Genomic DNA, 22,903 nt, shown 5'->3' with positions numbered 1-22,903 from the left:
TCTGGAGGAAAAAAGAGAGTAACAAAACCATTCAAGTCAACAAATGTACAACAAATGTACCAAGAAGACTTTGCAGAGACAACATTCTCAGGGCCGGCACTGACTGGTACATTCAAGAGAAGGAAGCCATTAAAGTTGGCACCACAGCTGAAACAGACGTACAAACTCAAGTTTGCACTTATGCCTCTACTGAGCTGGATCCTATATTTTTGGACTATGCTTCCCTCCACACGCAAAATGCCTCTGCTTGGAACTTTTTCATTTTAACAGATTCTTTAATTGTCTTGACATTAATTAAAAGGGGGAAAAAAGCACCAACTCACAAACCCCAGAATTATTATTTTCTGGATTTCTTGTTAAGTAGGGATTCTTTCCAAAATATTTGTCACTTCACTGTCATACTATGTTCAAATAAAAGATAACACCTTTCTAATAGTACATTTTTTGATTCAAAGGATTGTTCAACACACAGATCAAGCCATGAATTAATACAGGTGAAAGAGAAACTGATAGAGGCTGTTAAAGAAAGCATTTCCCAGGGCCAAAACAAGAAGCCTGTTTTGGAGACGTATCATGAGGGCCAGGCTGGCTTTAGGTGATTCTTGGGTTCACAGTGGTACCAGCACAGGTAGGTTAGACCATAACCTACTCTAGAAATTACTCCATGGGTTTTCATACTGTGGAATTTGCCACCTGTTTGTTTTACCAATTGAAATGAGCTATTCTGCATATAATGCTCTAGGATATAAACAGTGAGGTTTGCTGCTGTTAGAAAAAATGCACTTTGGAATATCATTTGAAGTGAAACAACTGCACTGACACAAGGCTGCAGATAGCAGCATGTCACAAAAAAACCTGTCTTCACCCATTTTTACAGGTCTTATTCCCAGTATTCAGAGTACCAGAAGGCATCACAGAGAGAGTATAGTCAAATGTGGATTAACTATGTTACAAGTTGCTCCAAGGCACACACACAAAACACCCGCAGAATCACTGGAAACAACCTCTGCAAAACACAGATGTGACATTACATATGGAATATAATGTCAGCCACACTGCACAGTACAGTTCCTCTCACCTCCCTCTAAAACAAGTGAAGGAAGACAAGTGCTCCTTTTTCCAGCCACTAACAGCTGAAGCTCTCATTTAGTTACAGGACAGGATTAGGTGGTCAAGCTTAAACCCACTGTGTTAAATTATTAAATGAAAGAAGCTTAGAACATCATTTGGTGGCTCAGGAATCTGATGTCTACTTAATTACAGCTTGACCAGATCTAAGGTTTTGCATATGTTAGAGAATTCTAATCAAAGTTATGGCTGGATGTGTATCCTAGAGGAGAGCAAACTTAAAGGCAGGTTTTGTTCCTCTGCATCAGGGACCTGAAAGAGGTAATATCTGCTACATAATAAAGCTTCAGTAACGTCAGAAGCACATTTGGGATTTTTTTTTTAAAAGCATGACTCATTAGAAAAGCAAGTGTGCTTAGCTGGATTTCAGATCTCCTATGAACAGTCAGATCAATGGGGTTTTATTCAAACATGTGAACCATATAAAACCTCATTATATCTGACAGCTCTCAGTGTCATCCTTCTAGAGGTGTACCAGAAGAAAGTTTGGATGAAGAATTCTCCCATTAGAAAAATGGTCATTTAGTAACATTTCTGAAGAAGTACAAAATGCACTTTTGTTAAAACATCCTTTTCCCCTTTAAATTCTTCTTCTTTAATGGCACTGTATGGCAATATCAAAAAGTAATTTTCAAACTGCTATTTTCAAATTGCTATTACAGCAATGTTCAATACATCTAATAATTTACTATGTCTTACGTATAACAGAGAATGCCATTCAAATACTTGAGTAAAGAACTTGACATATTCATTAAAAAGCATTATCCTAGATTTAGCTTGAAAAGATAATTAAGCCAACCAAAAACTTAAAAGTTATATTTCAGTATGAGTGTATGTTAATAATTGATTTCTTCCTTCACACAGGTACTTATACAGATTTGAGACCTGTGATATAAGAACATTGTCCATATTGAAACAGAAGGAAAATCCAGCGATCTTGTACCATAACATGTATCCCATCATACGCCACTTAATAAAACAAGAAAAACTACTTCATGGAGATTTGAATAGAGTCTACATTCTCCCCACCAGTCACCACTATGAGAGTTCAGGTGGAAACCTTCACTCTCAGAAGGGCACACTTCTGCAGAATCATAATTTTTTTATTCTAGTTCAAAAAATTCAGGCGATGCCTACTGATTTAACTGCCAGTTTCACTTAAACAGTTTAGTACTTCAGCTAATAACAGCTGCAGCCTAAACAATTCTTTGAATATGATGAACAACATGCAACTTCACACTTACCTGCTACTGCTGTCCAGTCAAACAATGTTGAGAAGGGAATTATTTTTTATTGCAGAAGCTAATTTATTAGAACAATTCCATTTCACTTTTACTCACTTTGGAAGATAAAAGCCTAAAAGTATCAAGTTCAAAATGAATTTAATTTTGTAAACTCATACAATATTTTAAAGAGAAAGAAATGCCTGCAAGTGGTAATCTTGCCATAATGCCAAACGCACATAAAGAAAAGCACAGATGCCTTTTAACTCAGATATGATTTACATATTCATGAAGAAAATCTGTGAAAGTTTATTACTTATTATCTTAACTATTTCAGCTGCAGATTTTAGATACTCAACACTCCTTAAAGCCCTATCTTTTACTTAAGAACACATGGATCTATCAGTACCAACCAAGCCTCTATCTGTTAACAGAAAGGAAAAAGGAAAACAAAAAACAACCAAAAAACCAAACTACCACAAAAACACCAACAACACTGTTTCAGTTTAATTGCAGCAGCTTCTGGAACACTGATGCTGAGCTGAAGCCTGTATCAATCACACAGAAATAAAACTTATTCATTACAAAGAACAAGGTCTACCATTAAAATGTCACCAAAAAACTGAGCTAGCATCACATTTCAACAATCAAACTGGAAAAGATTTCTTCATACAAATGCTAAACTTTGAGGACTGGTCTATGAAATCCAAATTTTATAACACATAAATTGGATATAAATTGTACTGGGTTTATGACAGCTTTTAAGCTACTAAAAACATGAATTTAACTATTGTAATTCTCTGGTGTAGTTCTTTATTATTAAACCCTGTGTATCATGGGGATTTGAAGTATACAAATTTTACATAATTTTATATTAAATACTAATTTCATAGTAAATACTAATAATTGCGGTTCCAATTAATTTATACTCGCTACTCTAAAATTTAGAAAAAGTAGTATTTTAATATTTTTAACAGCATATTAAGGATAGTAAAATAGAGTTGATTCCCATTTCACTTCATGGACCACTGCTAGAAATACTGATGTAGAAGCTGCTGGATAAGAGTTAACAGCAAGGAGATTATTGTCTTCATCTTATATCCAGAGGACACAGACTGCAAGAGAAAAAACTGAAGTGCACCTGTGCAGCTTCACACATCATGTACACATATTTAGGAAGCAACCAGCTTTCATGTACCATCTGCTTTACTGAGAACATCTGACCTGCAGCCACTTTGGTTGGGAGCTCAATTCACTGCAAGTCCAATATGGATTATCAATCTACCAAGCTCCAAGGTGTTAATAACAAGAAGTAAATTTTTTAAAATTCTATGCTTTGGCTACATCATTGCAGTAAACATAAATTCACAAATCTTCTAGTCTTTTCAATTTGGTACTGCAGCTAGAGAGTGCATTTGTCACAAGAATAAGAGAATCTCTTTGTAAAGTTGGGGTACTTGAAGTAAAAATTACACATCGAACTGGCTGTACAAACATTTACCATATTCTGATAAGAGAAGTTTTGTTAATCTTCACCACTGTGTTAAATTGCTGCCAGTTGCCTTCACTGTTTTTCCATTTTATGTTCTGAATACATTCTATGAGGTTTGACAAGAAAACATTTCTCCCACACTGAGTAAAATTTTCAGCACACTACAAGTGTTAAAAACCAGTAGTAGGACTGTTTCCCAGTGTTTGTACAGGTACTGCTTCTTTCTTAAAAGGAAAGATTGAACTCCAAAATCCTTCAGTGTGGCAATGCTATCCTCTATGCAAATTAAAAATCATGAAGAATTTAAGGTATTAATAAACTTTCTAAAAATCTTTTATTCAACTTATCCTACTGCTAGCAAAAACATCATTCTGTCTTTTATTTTGCAGATGTCCACTTTTAGATAAAGCTTCTATAGCTTACAGAAACTAAATCCCATCTGACTGTAAATGCTCAGACAAGAGATACTATGCCTAAGTTTTCCATCCTGTTAAGCACTAGTGATGCAATGAAGTGTAGTATTCTGGAAAAAAAGATACACAGAAACATAAATTGAATTAATTTAATAAATGTTAAAATTCAAGAGGCAAAAATAATCTGTTACTGTTTGAAGTTCTGCAACTACTAGCTACAGATATCTGAAAGGACACACGCAGAGAAATTATGCAACAGAAGGCTCAGGCCTTAATACCAAGAAATACATTTGCAAAAGAAGTTAAATGTCTTCTCTGTAACAGTATGGCAAAATGGTGAGGACAGGAAACAACAGGAAAAAAACCAACCAAACCAGCTTCATCCTGCTCCATCCTGACTGGTGTATGATGAGTTAGTACTATAAAGGTATTTGTCCAAGTTATTTTAAACTAGACAGTGATCAGAAGGATAAAATCATCAACTTTGTGTTGCAGTGGAGCTTTGAAATGTTGAGCCCTTGCTGTACCTTTGCAATTGCACTGAGTCTGCAAGTATTCATCATCATGGGAAACATATGCAGAAAACTTAGTTTTACTTTTTAAAATGGTATCAATTACTTCAGAAGCAACATCTGCTACAAGCATATTCCTCCAAGGGCACGTAGATGGTAACTTCACTGTAAACTTAAAAGCCAGTGGCAGTAACCTTGCAGGGTGTACCAATCAATGATACAAAACACACTTAGTTGCTAGCAGGAAGAAAATTTCAGTTCTTCTCATTAAAAGACCAAGTTTGAAGAGTTTGTGTATTTTTTTTAAGTGATTAAATGCACTTTAAATCACTTACCTTTGAATTTGATGTCAAGACCACTAAATTCCAATTCAACTCCTTGAAGTGCTTCCCCTAGGGTTTCATGGTAATGGCTGATGCTTTTTTTTGATCCCACACAGAAAGGGAGAGAGAAGTATTTGTATGTTTCTTGGCGATTGTGGTAGGGTCCTACAGTATTCATCCATAGAACAACTTCCTCTTTATCTTGGTACTGAAAGATAAAGTTATTGAGTTAGATAAGAAGCCCAGCAGAATAAAAATGTTCAAGAAGTTCTCATTCATACTAACTAGCAGGGCAGGATTGTTCAATCACAGGAAACAGTCACATTTAAAGACAGCTGAGCACTTTTGTCTTTTGCATGACAGGGATTCCAGGATAAATTTTCAGCCTATTTTCTTAGAAAAAGAAAAGCCAAGTTGATCATACAGTTTCTTAGAACCTATCAGCAAGCAGAAGTGGAAAAAACCAGAAGTCTTGAAAATAAATAAGCTTTTACTAATTTTGTAAAAACACAGATCAGTTAAAAGCAAAACTCTGCTTATCTCAACTGAAACACCAAATTAACGTCTTGTTAAACAAGATCTTAGCAAAGCAGTCAGGCAATCTACCCACACTGACAGATATTCTGTATTTTCCTAAAATGCAGCTCCCTTTCTTTTTAGCAAGGGTATAAATTGCATTCAAAATTCCCAGAAGAGCACAATGCCTCACAGGAAGCACTGAAATTAAACTGTTGCATACCTACAGTAGCCAAGAACCAAAGTCAGAGAGAAGAACTTTGTTTTGATGCATTTCCAACATTCCCACAGTGAAAAAACAGAACAGCAAGAAGTCTGGTGGCTGACATGAAATTCTCTCAGGGAACATTCACTCTTCACTTTCCACAGCTATTGCTAGCCAGGAAAACATATTCCTTGTCTAGGAGCCAGTAATTTTTTTCAAGCCCTTATTACTTCTGAACAACAACAAAAAAATACTTAGAGCCGTTAATCTATCAGCATTCAAATACTGGACAAATTCAGGAAAATTAAATTATCTGAAATAATAATTTGCATTATATCTGTATGTATCTGGACAAAGTATTAGATTTGCTGATTAATACACAAAGTCTCTGATGCAACACCAACTTCTTCACCAATAACTGCAACAGAATAAGAGGGACAGGAATAGTTATATAACTTCTAAGGCAGAAAAAACCCCTACTTATAACTATATACACATGAAAGCAAATCACTACATAGGTCCCAAATTTTTTTAGGTACAGAAGTATAAAGTACTATTATAAGACCAAAACACAGACACAGAACACCTTGGAGAAGAAAAGGAAGTAAAATGTTAATTAGACATAGCTATTATATAGTGCACAGCTGAAATACTGAATACAGTTCTGTATCTCCCTTTTTAAAAAATGAACTAAGGTTCTTCAACTTCATTTATTCTGAACAACCACAGTCATACCAAGAGGTTAATGCAGAAATAATTAAGTATATGCAGAATGAAAAAATATTATTCAGATTAAATGTTTAAAAGTTAAACACAAGGATTTAAACAAACATGCTTTGGAAAATAATTTAATCCCTTTAAACTAACATGCCATCTCAATGAAAGGCTCATCTTTTCTGTTTGAAAAGAAGTACAAAGGTCATTCCAGCCTCTTACGTGAGTGGTTTCCAACAAGAAACTTAAAATATCTTACTAATTTCATTCTGAGCTGCAGCAGAGACCAAACACTTCTCATTTTCACAAACCTGCCCCTTTGCAGAGCACACACTTCAGAGCATTTCTGATAGCTAAAGAATGTCAAAGAAGCATCAAATAAAAAGTAAACAAGAGAAAGTAGACATTCCTCCTCTCTGCCAGCAACCAGAAATGTTATACCAGTGCAGCACACTTGTCTAAAGAAAGTTGGTAAAGAAAACAGAAAGAAAGCAAAATCACAGCTCCAACCCCCTCAGCTGCAGAAGCAGACAGTGGAATCTGCACTTCAAATCCGCCTCTAGCTCTTGCCAAGGGAGCACGGGACAAGCTGGTCCACATCTCTTCCTCGCCTGTTATTTCTATCATGTCTTCTGTTTCTTCCTCTAACAGCTGCAGAACATATTTCCAGCCCTTTCTCAAAATGGTCTTAACTTGTCAAGAGCCCACTTTAGCACTACTTGTACCAAACAGCTTACATGTGAGCTGACCTATGTCTCTGCTCAGCCTTCAGTAATAGAATATGACAACATCCTTAGGTCTGTGAGTTCATTTTTGCCTGCCTGCATAAAGAAAACACTGACCACTGCTTTTCTTAGCTGCTTCTTTCTGACATGTTTCATACTGAGCTGGGACCTCCTCATTTTTGGAACTATACCAGAAGTGACAGATGAGGCAGAAAACAACAGATTAAGAACATAATATGCAAAATCTTGCTATGTTTTCTGACCTACCAATATAACTAAATAGTAATTACAATATCTGCAATAAGAAATCTGATCTTTGCTTGTCTCTTATCTGCATGGGGCTTAGTCCTTCTTCAGGACTTACAAGTTTTTCCCACAATGACTCCAAGATCCCATCAGCCTGCTCTAGAGAGAAAAGGGGCCACATCAAACAGATGCAATGAACTCAGTCTGCATTTATTACTTCCTACTTTCTCACAACCACCCCAGAACAGATAAAGAAAGAAAGAAAGAGATAAATCTTTTCAGGACTGCTCCATAAACAAACACAACACCTCACTCACGGCAGTCCTTAGGCACAGCTGTCTGCCATCCATCACATGCTCCTGGTGGCCTCCTCAAATTAAGAGTGTTGTAGTAAGCAAGACAACTTAAGCACCTTCAGCTTAAATTTGGGGGCAATGTCTAGCAGAAACTGAAGGACATTTTCTTCTCTTAACATTTTTTAGGTTTTGCTCATTGTCAATTATAAATTAGATTATTAAATTATTGAATTATTAAATTTCACATTTAAATACATTTCTCTGACATGACATAACTCATCCTCACATTCTTAGCCTAGTGGTAGGGTAGTTTGGTGGCAAGAACACAGTGCTATTAAAAAGCTCAAGTGTGTCAGTTTGATGGTGGGTTTTTTGTCTGGTTTTTTTTCTTCCCTGTTTCATTTGTGCATTCATAGTATCAAAACATCTACAACAAACAGCAATGCCAACACAAAGGAAAACTTATTTATGCAAGACAAAGCACTAGAGTATCTAGTAGGAGACTATACTGTCACCTTTTTAAGAGGAGTGCTACGTTTTGAGAAGGCCTACATACAGCACACCTTTTAGCAAAAAGGTCATGCTATGAGAGAGAGAGAACGTAAAGTAAGCCAAGATGAATATAGTAAATGACAAGGCAAAGAAGGTCAACAAACAGGATGCTGCAATCTGTACTCTGGTACTCAGCAAGTTCTTCTGGTTTTGGTTCATATGAAGGGATAATATACTGCATGTAGCTCAGATATCCTAATTATATTCACAGACATAAGCATTTAACAACTTGGTCACAGAACACTACTCACATAGTTCAGTACTACATGTGACAGAAGGCTATAAACCACAATTTTTTTATGTTTCACTTAATGTAACTTATGAAAAAATGTCTTTGCATATTTTTCTGCACTACGTTTAGTATCAGCTCAGTAATTCCTGCAACTGTGGAACATGTAATGATATATTTAGATGCAGCCTGAAAAGTCTCAGCACTGACACAAGTTACCTACCATACAGCTGTTAAGCTATGGGAGACAAACCTTCAGAAACTTTTTTCTGTAATTGCCAAGCTGCACCTCAAGTGCAACTACATATCATCTACAACCCTGATCACAGCTGAGGACATCTGTTCCAAAGCAGCACAGTATGATCACACCGCCTGCTCACTGGGCTGCAGGGATGTGCCTGTGCAAGCTAAAATCACATCCAACCCATCTACAGTTCCTCCTTGTAACTGGTATTGATGGGCCCACTCTAGCTCCCTGTAGCAGAACACTAAACTGGCAGGAAGCTTGTGCAGTCTGACCTGGCCAGGAGTGGATCTCTTCTGTGTAATACAACTAAGGAAAAGCTGGGGGCGTGCACCACTTGGAGGCTTCATACGAAGGCCATTTCCATACATCCATACAGTTTAGAAACTATTCAAGTATAGCAATACTGACACTACCTTCAGTACACCACATGCATCTTTCCTTCCTGTTATCCAACAGGGCACTCATAGTGTGGAAAGCAACTTTATGTTCTCTTTGCACAACTGCAGAAATTAGCACTCTTAACACTAAAAATAGACTATTTATTCTACAAAACAATTAAGGCTAGATTAAGTCAGTATATGAAAGATTGTAGAAAAAGATATGAGACTGTCAGGTTGCTGTTCTTTAAACCAGGAAAATACCTTGTAAAAAAAAACAATGGGAGACAAAAAAAAGGATTACAACTGCCAAATCTCATGTGATGATTCAGCAAAATAAATTCAAATCATGACAGTTTCTTTCAGAAAATATACAATTTTACTCATTTTCTCAAACAGAAGTCTGGAATGATGCTATCCAAAATTAACATCTTTCAGGGGGAGAAAAGGACCTGCATTATTTGTTACAGGCACAGCAAAGATGTAGAAGCACGACAAGAAATACAGGAGACAGCAAGCAAGACTCACTTGGAGAGTAATATCCCAGGCCTGTAGTCCTCAGTATCTTACAGATACTCTATCTATTGAGCACTGTGATAATACTTAATGTTTGCAGTTCACATCCACACCCAGTTAAACTGTGGATTTCAGCCTTACGCTCTCCTTTGGACAAAGCAGGCTATTTCTAGTAACACTTCTTTATTGCTCTCTGAATTTTAGGCCTACCAAGATGTGTCTAGAACTGTACTGGTGGCACAGGCTGAACTACTGTACATGCAGTACTTTTACTGTTAACACTTCCTAGATGCACGAGATTGCTCAGGCACACCACGTCCTGCTTCCATGACATTTATTTCACCTCTTCAAAACGGAAACACAACTTCAAAGAGGAATCAGGCTGCTCATCTGAGCACAACTTCACATGCAAATAAGTATTTTACATGAACTGAAATGTTTTCCACAGTGTTTCTCTAACTGACGATTTTCAGATACTATACACAGTTCCTAATTTTATATACTAATTTTAAATAAGCCTTACATGCTCAGGGTTTTAACATACTTCACTGGGGTGTAAGTCAAGCAAAATAGCTTTTTATAACCATATTAAATTAGGAATTTTACTACACAATATAGACTGGGTTTTGTTTATTTTCCAATGTTTTTCTTTTATTTCTATTCTTAGAGAGCACAGACAATTAAACTGAAGCAACATTAAAATTAAAATGTTACCTACACTCTAGATCATTCTACTGCAAAAAACCACAGGATATTTCAGAATGTTTCACTGTTTGTCTATTTCATCATCAATTCCAACATGTCTAGGAAGAGAAGATGTGAAAGCAAAGGCCAGGCAGGAGCTCCCCAGCCCTATTTTTGCAGGATCAGTATACATTGTGATAAGGTCACCAGTACCCCATTGATACTACCACTTACACTAATAAAAGAACAACTTTCAAAAAATGTTGCAATTATTATAATACAGGCAATGAGCAAGTACATGGCATGTACTGAAGCATGAAAATAAGTTAAAGAATCACCAGACAAGTTTTCAGTTAGTTCCTGATAAACTGTTCTGCTATGGTCTGAAGTTATGCTGCTGCACTGTCTTTAGACAATAGAGATTATAAAATGATGTGTCAAAAATTTCTCTTCACTTACTATTCATTTTAAATACCCATGTCTTTATCTTGTAATTGTATTTACACTATTCTCCCTCCAAAGAAAGGCAGATATGATTTTTAAAGATTAATTCAAACTTAAGATAAGGAATACAGCTGTTGATTCAACAACCCTATCCATACCTAATATCTCCAGAAACAATAGCATAGACCTAGAGCTTCATGCAGAGTCCTCCCACAGTTATCTTTTATATTATATGCTTAGATGTCCACAATTATAAAATAAAAGACACATATAATACATACTATAGCACACACTGCATATTATTCCATGTGACAGCAGCACTAAAAGCTTAAGGCAGCAGTTCTGTATGTCCAACATGCTGAGCACTGATAACACCCTGTGCAGCTGGGTCAGGACGCACCAGCACACCTTCCTTCCCCCAGGCAGCTGCACACTGAGGAAATGGAAGGATAAGGATGTGTATTCCTACCTACAGGTCTCAAGTCTTAAAGTCAGTGAAAATTTAGTTTGAGATTATCATATCCTAAATTTCCCTTCCACTTCTCCAAAAGCAAGCAGAGCCTTCAAAATGTAGTAATTGGTTATAAGAAAATTAATCTTCCAACTGCAATCATACTAAAAACTGAAATTCATTAAAATGCTGTATTTAAGGAATGCTTCCTTCAGGTTCTTTATCTTAAAATCAGTATTCTACTACAAAACCCTGGTCATGTTTCATTCATGCTACTAATGCTTCCACTTCAATCTCCCACACAAGATTAAAATATCAAAATACCCAAGCAAGGAGACAGCCTTCCAAAAAAAGGTAACTGTCTTTCTACACCAACTATTCCTAACCTATCACATAACCTATCCAGTTCATAAACTGGACACTATGTGAACAAGAATACTAAACCAAAATAGACTTATAATCCCTCAGAGCTGAGTAGTTTAGATGAAAAAAAAATGACAAGCCTTCAAAACGAATTTGTGATTTCCATGGGTAATTGTTCAGGTAATCATTCAGAAAACCTAAAAAATATCAGAAATCACTTTTGAATGAAGTGCTCAAACCCAAATAAATTCAGTGAACAGCTTTATTTTTTTTCCCTAGAAGATTACCAATATTTATTTAGTAATGAATAATCCCTCAAATCAACCAGCCCTTAAAGTAAACACAGTGCTATGCTGAAAACCATCTCACCTCAGCAGAAGCCTCACTCTGAAGCACAGGTTCAGCAACAAAACTGGGACCTAAACTAGTTCAAAGAATATCTGTTTCTTGAAAGTACTGAATATTAGATTAACTTTTCTGTCATTAATTGCAGCACCAATAAATCTCTTTCCCTTTCAAAAAATAAACATAGTCCTAATCAGTTTTAAGTCCTCAAAAATGCACAGAATGAGGCAACTAACTACCTAGCACTTCTACAAAAACTATCAGTACTATTTATCTGTTTTATTAAGAACACTTGGTAAGCTTTACCACACCTCACCTTAAGAAAACTGTTAAGAAACTCAGCAAGCGTTTACCAGCCAGGCTGCTCAAGAGCAAGAAAAGTCCTGCCAGTCTCAGACAAACCCAGTGTTTAATCACAGCCACATTCTAATCCACTCCACTTGCAGGAAAGAGACGGTTTTCAGGAAAGTTTCGTTCTAAAACCACATCTCAGCTTATCACACAAACTTCCACTTTCTCACACTGAAATCCAGGGGAAACAACACTCCGATGTAAAATCAGAAACTGACGAAGCGCTGGTATTTTTTTCCTAGAGGTTCTTTTTGGGTAATATTGGGAGCACTTCAGAAAAACTATTCTCACGCCGATGCGTGAGCGCTCAAATCAGTAGTATTTTATACACCCATTTTTCTTGCGGGTCCGTGGCAGCGTCCCCGTCCTGCTCTCACTCCGCAGCCCATTCCCACGCTATCCCTGCCTCTTGCCAGGGGAGCTGTCACCCCTGTCCCGCGGGGCTGTCAGAACCGCGCTCCGCCTCGGACTTGTGCTCTGAAGCAAGAGCAAACATCTTCCCGAGAGGAGGGCAGAGCAAACAGCGCTCTCCAAACAAAGCACGCGTACCTGCCGGGGCGTTTATCTGCTCCAGGAAAAGGTGGGACACCCCGCCTGGCCGCACAAGGATGTGCGAACCGGATCAGAGAACCGGGCGGCCCTGCCCCGAGCACCCCGGCTCCCCCTCACGCCGAGCCAGAGCGCAGGGCCCGATCCCGGCCCGCGCGGCCGGAACAGCCCGAGCAGGGCGGAGGGAGCCCGGCGGGGCTGCAGCCGCCCGCTCCCCCCGCGCCCGCGGCCCGCGGCTCCCCGTCCCTCCCGCCCACCGAGTCGCGCTCTCCGCCCTCCACAGCACGGGGGCCGCGGCCCGAGCGCCGCTCCCGGGGAAGCCGGGCGCCGCCTCACCGTGTGCTCGTGCTCGTCGGCGCGGGCGCGCAGCGGCAGGAGCGGCAGGAGCAGCAGTAGCAGCCCGGGCGCCGCCATCTCGGGCCTCGGCGTCCCCAGCAGGCCCCGCCGCGGCACCGGCCCGCGCCCGCCGCCGACGCCACTTCCGCCCCGCCCGCCACGTCACCCGCCCGCCCGCCGGAACCGCGGGGGCGCCACGGGAGCGCTACGGGAGCCCCGCGGGGCGGGCGGCGCACAGGAGGGGCCGCGGGCGGGCACAGAGCGCGGCCGGGCGGGACCCGGGCTGCCCGCGCCCCGCGGGGCTGGCACACACCGCGGCCAGCAGGAGCGCATGGGAGCGCCGCTCTTAGGAGGTGGAATTGTAATTGATATTTCATTTGGATCTATAAAATAACCTGAAGGCATTTGGGAAAGCGGGACGCAGGGCTGTGGAGAAGTAAGTTCTGGAGCACAAGTCCTGGGAGCAGCAGGACTGCTGTTGAGCATGGAGCTTAGGGGAGACCCTTACCACTCTCTACACCTGCCTGAAAGGAGGCTCCAGCGGTGTTTTCTCCCAGGGAACCAGTGACAGGACAAGAGGACATGGCCTCAAGCTTGGACACTAGGCGCAATTTCTTCACGGAATGGTCGATCAAACACTGGAAGGGGCTGCTAAGGGAGGTGGTGGTCACTGGCCCTGGAGGTGTTTAAGGAAAGACTGGACGTGGTCTACTTGATATGGTGATGTTCAGGCAGAGGTTGGACTCTGCGCTCTCAGAGGTCTTTTCCAAGCTCATCGGTTCTGTGATTGTGTGAAATACACAGGCCCAGTCCCTATGCCCCTCACACAAGCAGCAGGAGTGCACAGAGCTGCAGGGGCCCAGACCAGGCGCTGAGGCAGCACAGCCGCACCTGGACCTTGTTCAGGACAAGTTTTCTGTCAGTGCTGGCTAAGACAAAGCCCACAAACCTTCCTCCAAACCTGGACCTACCTCAAACTACAAGTCCACAGTAAAAAACTGAAACCAAACAAAGCCCCCAATCCAAAAAGCTCATGGTATTGAACATTGATCCATCAGACGACTTTTAAATTAAAGAAATACAGTAAAAAAGGTCAAAAGCTATCATATATATTCTTTTTAAAAAATGGGAAGGACTATAGCGTCTCAAAGAGAGACAACAAATAAGCAGACACAACACATGACATGAGCAGGGACTCCATGCCATTGCATGTCATCCATGCTTTGTAGAAATGACACAGAAAACAATTTCCCTGTTACCACCATACCTATGCTAAAGCATGTGGTTTCACACATTCCGTCTACCTTCCCTGAACATATTTCACAAGGTACATTTATATGAAGGAAGCCTTTTCCAGAGATTCAGGAGACAGTGCATGCACTGTTTCTGTAGAAGCAAGGTCACTGCAGAGATACTTACAAAAACCCATGCAAAAGCCATGCTTGTATTACACACACACATACAGACTGAAAAAAAAAGAACCTAGACAGTTTTGATAACACCATATGTTTCTTTCTAGTCACTGCATCTCAGTCCAAAATAGAGTAGCTTACCCTTGGGAGACACAGAGAGGAGACTTCAGCATCTTCAATTTATTCAGTACTTAAGTCTCTCAGTCAGCAACAGGGCCAACCAGAGCCATCTGCTGCAGCAGGGTTTGCAAGGCATGCTGTACAAAGAACAAACACTTTCCCCAGGCCTGCCAGCTGGCACCTGAGTTTGGCGGTTTAGTTGATGTCCCTGTAATTGGCCAGACCACTTAAGTTTTTACAAGTGATTTTATTATCTGTTCAGTCCTTGAACTCTAACATGCATCAGAAACACTGTTCCCTTTCCCTCCCAAGCACTTCCTCAAGTAACCAGCAATCTGCACGTATGCTGTTTTCTTCTCTGGTCTCTTCCAATCTTCAGATTCAGTGCATTTCTCATCCTGGGTGCAAACAACACACACCACAGGCTCACCAGCACAAAATACAGATACAGGGGCTTCATACATTGAAATGTAAGAGGCTGAAAGGAACTAGATGAATCCAACCTATGTGGAACACAGATTTTGGTGGCTGAGCAAGTGCATAACTGTTGGCCTGTAAAAGGCTTGAAAGACATGTTTGCATCCAATTGTTCACCTGCATCTAACAGTAAAGCCATTTTAGTGCTGTTCCTTTTTTCCTTGATAGGGTGAGAGTCTTGCAGTGGTTGTTGGTTACTAAGATCCCTCACTAATCTAGCAACAGTGAGACAGGAACACCTGAAACTACAGCTTCAATTTCCCTATCTTAAGTAGTGCAGAAGGGGCCTGAACAGACTGCATTTATAGTATGGCTCAGCTCCACTTTTCCCAGCCCACCTCTCCTTCAAACCAGAACCCCACCAGCATTAGGCTTTATGTGATAGGTCAGGTCTGAGCAATGAAGTATCTAAGTTTCAAATGGGAAAGGGACTGAAATGCTACTTATGAGCTGCTTTTCTGGGATACAGATATAACCATCTCTCCACAGCACAAACAATAAATATCCAGCTCACAACCATGGTATTAGGATTCTTTAAAGGCAAATACTCAGGTAAATCCCTCCCACAGAAGAGACTTGGCTATAACATGGAGAGGATGCAGAATTAAAACTAGCTTGGAAAGATGGATCCCTGGGCTGCTTCAGTCCAAGAGTGCTGAAAGAAAATTTGCATGATACACATATACTTTGCTCTTCATTTCCTGCTTTATTACAGTTTTACCCACATCCTACAATTCTACTTTATGTTGTACCTGGCAGATGTGAAAGCAGACAAATTCCTCTTACCACATCACAGCTCCAAGGGCACAGCTGCAGTCAGTACCAAGAAGATAGGGAACTTTTGAGCAAAACTAGGGAGCTGTGTGCAAACCAAAATATGGCAACTGAAAACAATCAAGCTCCTGATTTTTTTCTTTTGGTTTATCTCTTTTATCCCTAATTTCTTCACTTATCCTTGCCACTATTTTCCTCATTTCAGCACCAAAACCTCCTTCCCTCCTTCCAATTTGAGCTAATAGTGCTGGAAACCATGTTTCATTCCAAGAAGAGCAAAGGAAAGCAGCTCTCACTTCACCCTTCCCTTGGCTACAATGAGAAAAAGCAAACCTGCTCTCCTACAGATGAAGGGGAGCTGACATGATCAGACAGAAGCTCTACATGTCCTACCTATACCAGAAGGATCACCTAATACAGATGCTGTTTTTCAAGCCATTACCTCTCTTTCATCCCTGAAAACCAAGTATGTAATGAAGTTTAATTCTCTGCCCTGAATGTTATCTCGCAGAATTCCAATCTGTGTCACTCATGGACAACCAGAGCCTTAAATTTGTCTCCCAAGGGTTGGGATATGCACAGAAGATTTTAAGGCCTGGAAGACAGTCAAACCAGGAAGCCTCCTTAAGTTTGTAAACCCTCAGGCAGAAAAAGGCTGGACATAACTTCTGCAGGTTCACATTGGTAGAAATGAATAGTAGAGCAGAGTACAGCCCCCAAGCTGTTTTCACTGCAGCCAGCTAAAATACAGCTGGTGTTTGTGAGACGTGTGCACTGATAATTGCAGACTCACTATTGTTCCAGAGTATGAAGTGAAATGCCTTCATATTGCTGCTATAATGACCACATGTAAAAGAGACAGAACACAGCAGTACCACCAATTCCTTCTCTAATTTGAGAGCTCAGACATGTGATTTTGTAACACCATACCTGCACCCTGCCTGAAAAAGGTTTAAGTACAGTTGGTTTGTGATACAGAAGGTCCCTTACCAGCTATCTTGGGAATTTTCATGGTGAATACAGCACACACAACGCCTTTTCTGTCCTCATCAGGGAGGGAACAGGAAAAGGAAAGGCATTTTCAAGGCTGTATGCAAGATACATTCTTGAAGACAATTTCTCATCCACCCCATGGTTTAATAGCAATAGCTAAAGGGGGATGCTACACCTTCTGAAAGGTCAGTATAATTGTATCCAAAATGTTATTCCAAGCAGTAATACTTTCACCTGTCCCTGCTGTAATGATCATTTTTCAAACATCTTATTTTCTTTACTTTTAAAGTATGTTTTCCAGTCAAGCCCTGGTAGACTGTATTGAGAGGTTTGGTAACAATGTTTATCAGGACTTAGTTCCTAAAAGGACACATGTGCTTTCTTGATCAAATGGCATCTTCATGTTGGTGCAGGGCTCCCAAGACACACATCAAAGTTCTTCCCAATGATGACACCTTTTCTTGAAGCCCCAAAGCACCAAAATTCTTCAACTAAAAAAAAGTTACCGAATGCAAAAAAGTCCCTGTCAAAATCATGGGAAAAGTCACCAGAGCTTCAGGGAGGATAAAGGGGATGAAATCATTTGGGTCCCACCTATAAATAATTTAAGACAGCCCAAAAAATATCTGTACAAAGACATATATAAACAGAAAAAAATATCTCATATTCCACAGACGTTGAGATTCAGCGACCTCTTGGTGGCACAGGTGGAGGATAAAAGCTTTCACAGCTTACAGGCCTATAAAAAGACAGAGAATGAAAATGCATGTAAAAAGTAGTAGAAAATAGAGTTCTGGAACAACACATTGCATGCAATAACATCATATATAAGCATACTGTTTCATCAATAGTAATACAAGAAGAAAAACATGTTGATTCAGCAACAGAGCAGATGCCAAACTGCCAGAGCACTGTTCCTGTCCAAGCTATTTCTTCTGCTCTTCTGCTGCAGTAACTCTACTATTACTGGAAAGAGATTCTGCAATAGTTGGTTGGAATAAAACTTTGTTAGTACGGAGCTTTCTCCTGAAATTAAGATGCAATAGAAAGAGATCACAAGATTCAAAACCTTTTTTCAAACTAACTGCATATAAATTCCAGCTATATCCTTACCAAAGCCAAGGCAACAACACAGACCTTGTTGTTGCACCCACACAATGGCAATTACTGCTTTAACAGTGGGAGAATTTTATCAGTATCTGTACTGAAAGAACTTTTTGGGGAATAGATTTAATTGACTTGCACTGGTTGAACTAAAAGGAATGTTTACAAGTTATTTAAGTTTATGATCAAAGCAAGGCAAAAGTCCTCAACACCTTTTATAAAACCAGTGCAGTTCTTTCTTTGAGGCCAGTAATACAAGTACACATATATGCTTTGGAGAGATCTGAACTTTGTAAAAAGAAAAAAGTCCAAGAGAATGCCAAAAGGAACTTCCTCCTGCACTACACTTTGTATGTTACAAGAGGATATTTTTGGGAGGGTCAGGTTGTAAATATCTGCCAAGGGCAGGATGCGACTCCACTTGGGTCAGTCTTACTGTGACAAGCGTTGTGTGCTTCACTGGTGCTGCCCCTTGCTGTGCATGAACCTCAGTGACAACACTGCAACAGCCTTGTTACCAACTCGGAAACAGATTCCTCCACATGCAGACAAGAAACAATGACCTTACAATTCCTAAATCTGCGTGTTGACAGTCTGGTAGACTTTTTTCAAAAACACACTCACTTTCTGCCTTGCTAACTGCCTTGCTTTCTGTCCAAGGCTTCCATATGGATTCAATGAAAGCACACATTTTGAGCTGCATTTTAGATTTACCTGCTTGCACCTCGAGGAGGCACTCTGGGAGGCCTTTCTGGGAAAGGAAGCCTCTCTGCTTGGTGAGAAACTGGGCTGCGGCTCCTTGCTGTTTCTGGGACTTCACTGTCCTACAAAACGAAGAGAAGTGTTTACAGAACAGCATAATCTGGTTCCTGGTGTCTTCACAAAAGAAGTGGCTATGTTTTGGCATTTCTCTAAATGCAATGCCAGCTCTGAGCTCTTTTTTTGCATGAAAACAAAGGCATGTAGTTAGGGACAGCAGAACAGTACACAGCAGTACACAGAGCTTACCTCACTGTCCCCTTCCATCCCACTGCTGACACTCAATATACTCCGAGTGCTGGAGCGGTTACTTGCACTACCTGGAGCAAGCAAGACAAAAAATGATTAATAAACCCTGATGGATTTAACAGCAAATCCCTAACTCAGGGCTCTTTCTAACCTCATGGTTAATTCTTGCACACATAATGCTTGTTTAGATTTGTTTATTTTCACTGGCTTTTTTTCCTGTGTTCAGGATCCAAATAACAACATTTCATACAACACAAACCACAGGATCAAGCCATTCAATTATGCTTTCTTTCTAGAAGATTTCTGCCTTATCTTTCTTTATCCAGTCTTCTGGTTAAATACTCACAAACCATAATCTAACTGAAAAGACCCAACACCAATATCATCTGGCAAGTCAGGCAAGTATTTTCACAAGGGTTACACACTCAACACTTATGTACATTTAAATTAAATTATCAGTCCCCATATCTTTAACAACTACATGAAGATAGATGGCTTTGAGCACTGTCACATATTTATTCCTGGAGTGACTGCTTAAGAAGTTGTTGTTACAAATAAATTATTGTTTACTACCCCCTCTTACAACAATCCTCACTCATCACAGGAATATTTCCTAGTCTTTTCCCAAGCTGAAAACAAGTTTGTTCAAACAATCTTCAGCACACATCTATGTAAACCCATTTAACTGTCATGGATTCAGAGTTGAGATTGTTTTTGCAATTAGTCATGCTAACTCCAAAAGTGACAGCAACTCACACTCATATCCTACACTGCTATGGCTGGTTTCAATCATAAATAGATAACATTCTATAGGGCTATGAAGTACTGTGACACTAGCATTCAGAAACCTCTACACTGAAATGGTGGCTAGAGAGGTTTTCTTCTAAGATGAAGTCCCCCCCTGCTAAGTTTCATCAGCTGGTGCAAACAGCAGCACTTAAGAGTGCTAAATACTGTGGTAGGGTCCATTCTTACAATCACACCATGAGATAGAGCACCAAGCTGCATACAGCGAGCTCTGCAGACTTGTTAACACTTCTCTCACATGTACCTGTATGCAAGTTATTGGCTCAGCCAGCCAGCCAGCTCTGCCAGCTGCCTCTGGCACCTATTCTGGATGTATGCCAGTGGCATCACGCCAAGAGTCACTAAGGTAGTAACCTCACAGGAAGTCAGGTTTCCTTTCAAAGGACCAAATTGATCCTAAATTATTTCTGCAAAAATAGCATGCTCAGTCTGCAGTAAAAGCAAGAATGCAGGGATTTAATTTGCACAATTAAACGTAATGAAAAGCATGTGCAGACTGCCCAAGTCACTCAAGAGGTCCCACAGTTACCAATGAAAAATGCTGTCCTTTATGTAAAACAATTGAAGAAACAGCATGTAGAGACTGGTTTCCAGCCTGAAATATAACTGCCCTTCAGGCCAGAAGAGCACACACCCTGCTGGCAGTCACAGCATGGGAGCATCCTTTCCAAGAAGAGAGCAGCTGCCATCTAATAACTGAAGACAGGTGGTGTGCTTTCCCTGGGAAGGCTCAAGAGCATCTTAAGCTCAGCTTTCAGGTTCTCCTCCTGCAGAGATACAGACAAAAGATGCCCAAACCACTTGATGCACACCTGGACTTGCTTTTACATTTTTGAGAACAGCTGGCCTGAGACATGCAAGATTTGAGGTGGCATTGTCAGTGCTGGGATTCAAGAACAGAAATCCTGTCCCCTGGGTTAACTCCAGGGTCAGGCATGGGAAGTGTGTTCCATCCAGCTTTCCTGCAGGGATGCTGACACTCAGAACTTGCTTACTTGTTGTGCTGGATGTGCTTTCTGTTTTCCAGTCTCCTCGTTTTAACTCCTTTTTTTGTGGAAAAACATTTTTCCTGGGGGTATATTCATATATTCCACATTCTGGCTTCCCCAAAGTATTAAGAGAATGTCGAATGGGTACTGTAATTTCCAAATCTGGAAGGGAAAATTAACAGCTCAGAAAGGTCTATGCAATTACAGCCTCCAAGAGACAGTTCTGCACTTAAGGACAGAGTTAAACACAATTGCATAAGGATAATCATAACTTTACATGAATGAATCAAGATACACTCCACAGATGTGAGCATCCTTTTCTTGGCTGTGAAAGGAAGGAGCAAAGCAGCTTCCCTAAGTTTTTGCCAACTGGCACATGGATGTGTATATTAAAATATCACAGAACCACAATACACACTGACACACTACTGCCTGAAGAGCATGTTAATATGGTCAGCTGCTTCATTACCAGAGAATATCAGAATCAAAGACTTTTACCTGCACTTTTGTCTTTTTTTTGCTTCTCCATTTGCCTCCTGGTTATGCTGTCTCGTAGACGTTTCAGATTTTCCTAGAAACATCACAAGATATTCTATTCAGGGCTTTGGATGAAGGAAGATGAGAAGCTTTCTGACAAAAACCAGTATTATATTTTAGCTAACTTTGCAGGCAAGCTGTAACAAAGCTTGCTAGACCTGGCTGATGTCCAAACCATGTCAACAGGTTTTAATCTATTCCTTTCAGAAACCCATGTGTGTCTTTCAGAAGCCAGCTTTTTTCTGATGTTCATTATGTATGTTAAGGTCAAGTTCACATACTCATGGGCAGTTGCAGATAAGCAGCAGACTGGGTTTAGAACTCCCTGTATTTTCTGTTTGCACTGTGACACTGGCACATAAACAAGACCCACAATCAAGTAACTGCACAATCCTTTCTGTACTAATGAATTCTGGCTACAAGGACAGGAAAGGTCGCCATGCATCCCAGAGTGTGAGTACAACTTAGAATTCAGGATATCCCCAGGGAAGAAATGTAACTGGGAGCAAAGACTCTTCACCATTGTGTGGCAGCATATTACACCTTACAGTACAAAAAGGTAGGGAGAAAAAAAGACAACTTTTTCAGCAGGGAAATATGTACAGATCTGAGACTAGGACACCTGGACAGGTAGAAAAAGCAGATGAAGCAACTGCTGTACCATGAAGCAAAATTCAGAGCAGAGACTTTGAAAGCTGCTCATGGCATGGGGCACAGAGCATGCCACTTTGTCTCTTCTACAGCAATTTACTTAAGTAGCACTGTGCTCTTCTGTGGTGGAAGAAGGGACTCCTCTGACTATTTCTGGGTAGAGAGGACCTTTCCGAGTGAGAACCAGGAGGAGAAAAGCCTTGCCTTTGTTCTGACAACTTCCAAAACCTCATCCACTGGAGACCAGACTGCCACAGCATGAACAAAAGGCTCCAAAAGAAGCAGCCAGTGGTTTTAAAGAGGGAGCCTCACTCTAACTTGAAAATGAAAATTTTCAACTGTAACTAATAGTTCCACTAGTCATTATGTCACTGCTGCCAATAAAATTACTCCCTCTTTCTCTTAAGCCACCCAAACATTCTGCTTTTACTAAGAGCCGTTGCTAGACCTTGTGCAGCTGCAAAGAACAGTCCTGCAGCTATCAACAAACAATTGGAGAAATCAGATCATCTACTAACGAGGACTTGACAGCCAATACACCATCTGGAACAGAGAATCATCACTGATCTGAAATGGATGAGAACCAACAAATTACATGTTCATCACAGAAGTCTCCTGCCACCAGGTAGGTGCTAGGTGACCTCCAGAAAGGTGATTTAGCCAACTGGATTTGACCCAATTCCTTGTATACAGATCTTCAAAGACTGACAATATTACTGCAAGACAAACAGATCTGTAAAACCAATTGCTGCTTACTGACAACAGCTACCCCATGTCAGGAAAGAGCTCTGCTG

The 22,903-nt window shown here is 40.3% G+C and overlaps 2 protein-coding genes across 5 annotated transcripts in view; both read right to left on the bottom strand.

Annotated features, from left to right (window-relative positions):
* TM9SF3 (transmembrane 9 superfamily member 3) overlaps positions 1-13,422 on the bottom strand; it is a 44,895-nt gene extending 31,473 nt beyond the window's left edge. The window contains exons 1-2 of one of the 3 annotated variants that reach the window (XM_086899025.1): positions 13,238-13,422; positions 5,104-5,299 (exon numbers count right to left, since the gene is read on the bottom strand). In XM_086899025.1, the coding sequence (XP_086755151.1) occupies positions 5,104-5,299; positions 13,238-13,315 (274 nt within the window). In that variant the 5' untranslated portion in view covers positions 13,316-13,422. Of the gene's footprint in view, positions 1-5,103; positions 5,300-5,830; positions 6,243-12,901; positions 13,121-13,237 lie in introns of those variants that run through there. The other 2 variants (XM_023929512.2, XM_086899026.1) reach the window with 2 other exon arrangements.
* A 1,574-nt stretch (positions 13,423-14,996) lies between these two features.
* The window catches only part of PIK3AP1 (phosphoinositide-3-kinase adaptor protein 1), a 42,658-nt gene continuing 34,751 nt past the window's right edge, over positions 14,997-22,903 (bottom strand). For both annotated transcript variants that reach the window (XM_086899021.1, XM_086899022.1), the window contains 5 exons: positions 21,420-21,492; positions 20,928-21,083; positions 19,126-19,196; positions 18,832-18,941; positions 14,997-17,752 (listed from right to left, as the gene is read on the bottom strand). In XM_086899021.1, the coding sequence (XP_086755147.1) occupies positions 17,698-17,752; positions 18,832-18,941; positions 19,126-19,196; positions 20,928-21,083; positions 21,420-21,492 (465 nt within the window). In that variant the 3' untranslated portion in view covers positions 14,997-17,697. The remainder of the gene's footprint in view (positions 17,753-18,831; positions 18,942-19,125; positions 19,197-20,927; positions 21,084-21,419; positions 21,493-22,903) is intronic.

Source organism: Cyanistes caeruleus, chromosome 8 (assembly GCF_971803275.1).
Source record: "Cyanistes caeruleus chromosome 8, bCyaCae1.hap1.1, whole genome shotgun sequence".
NCBI classification, from domain to species: Eukaryota; Metazoa; Chordata; class Aves; order Passeriformes; family Paridae; genus Cyanistes; species Cyanistes caeruleus.
Note: the sequence above shows the minus strand (reverse complement) of the source record. Positions and strands in the feature narration are given on the sequence as shown.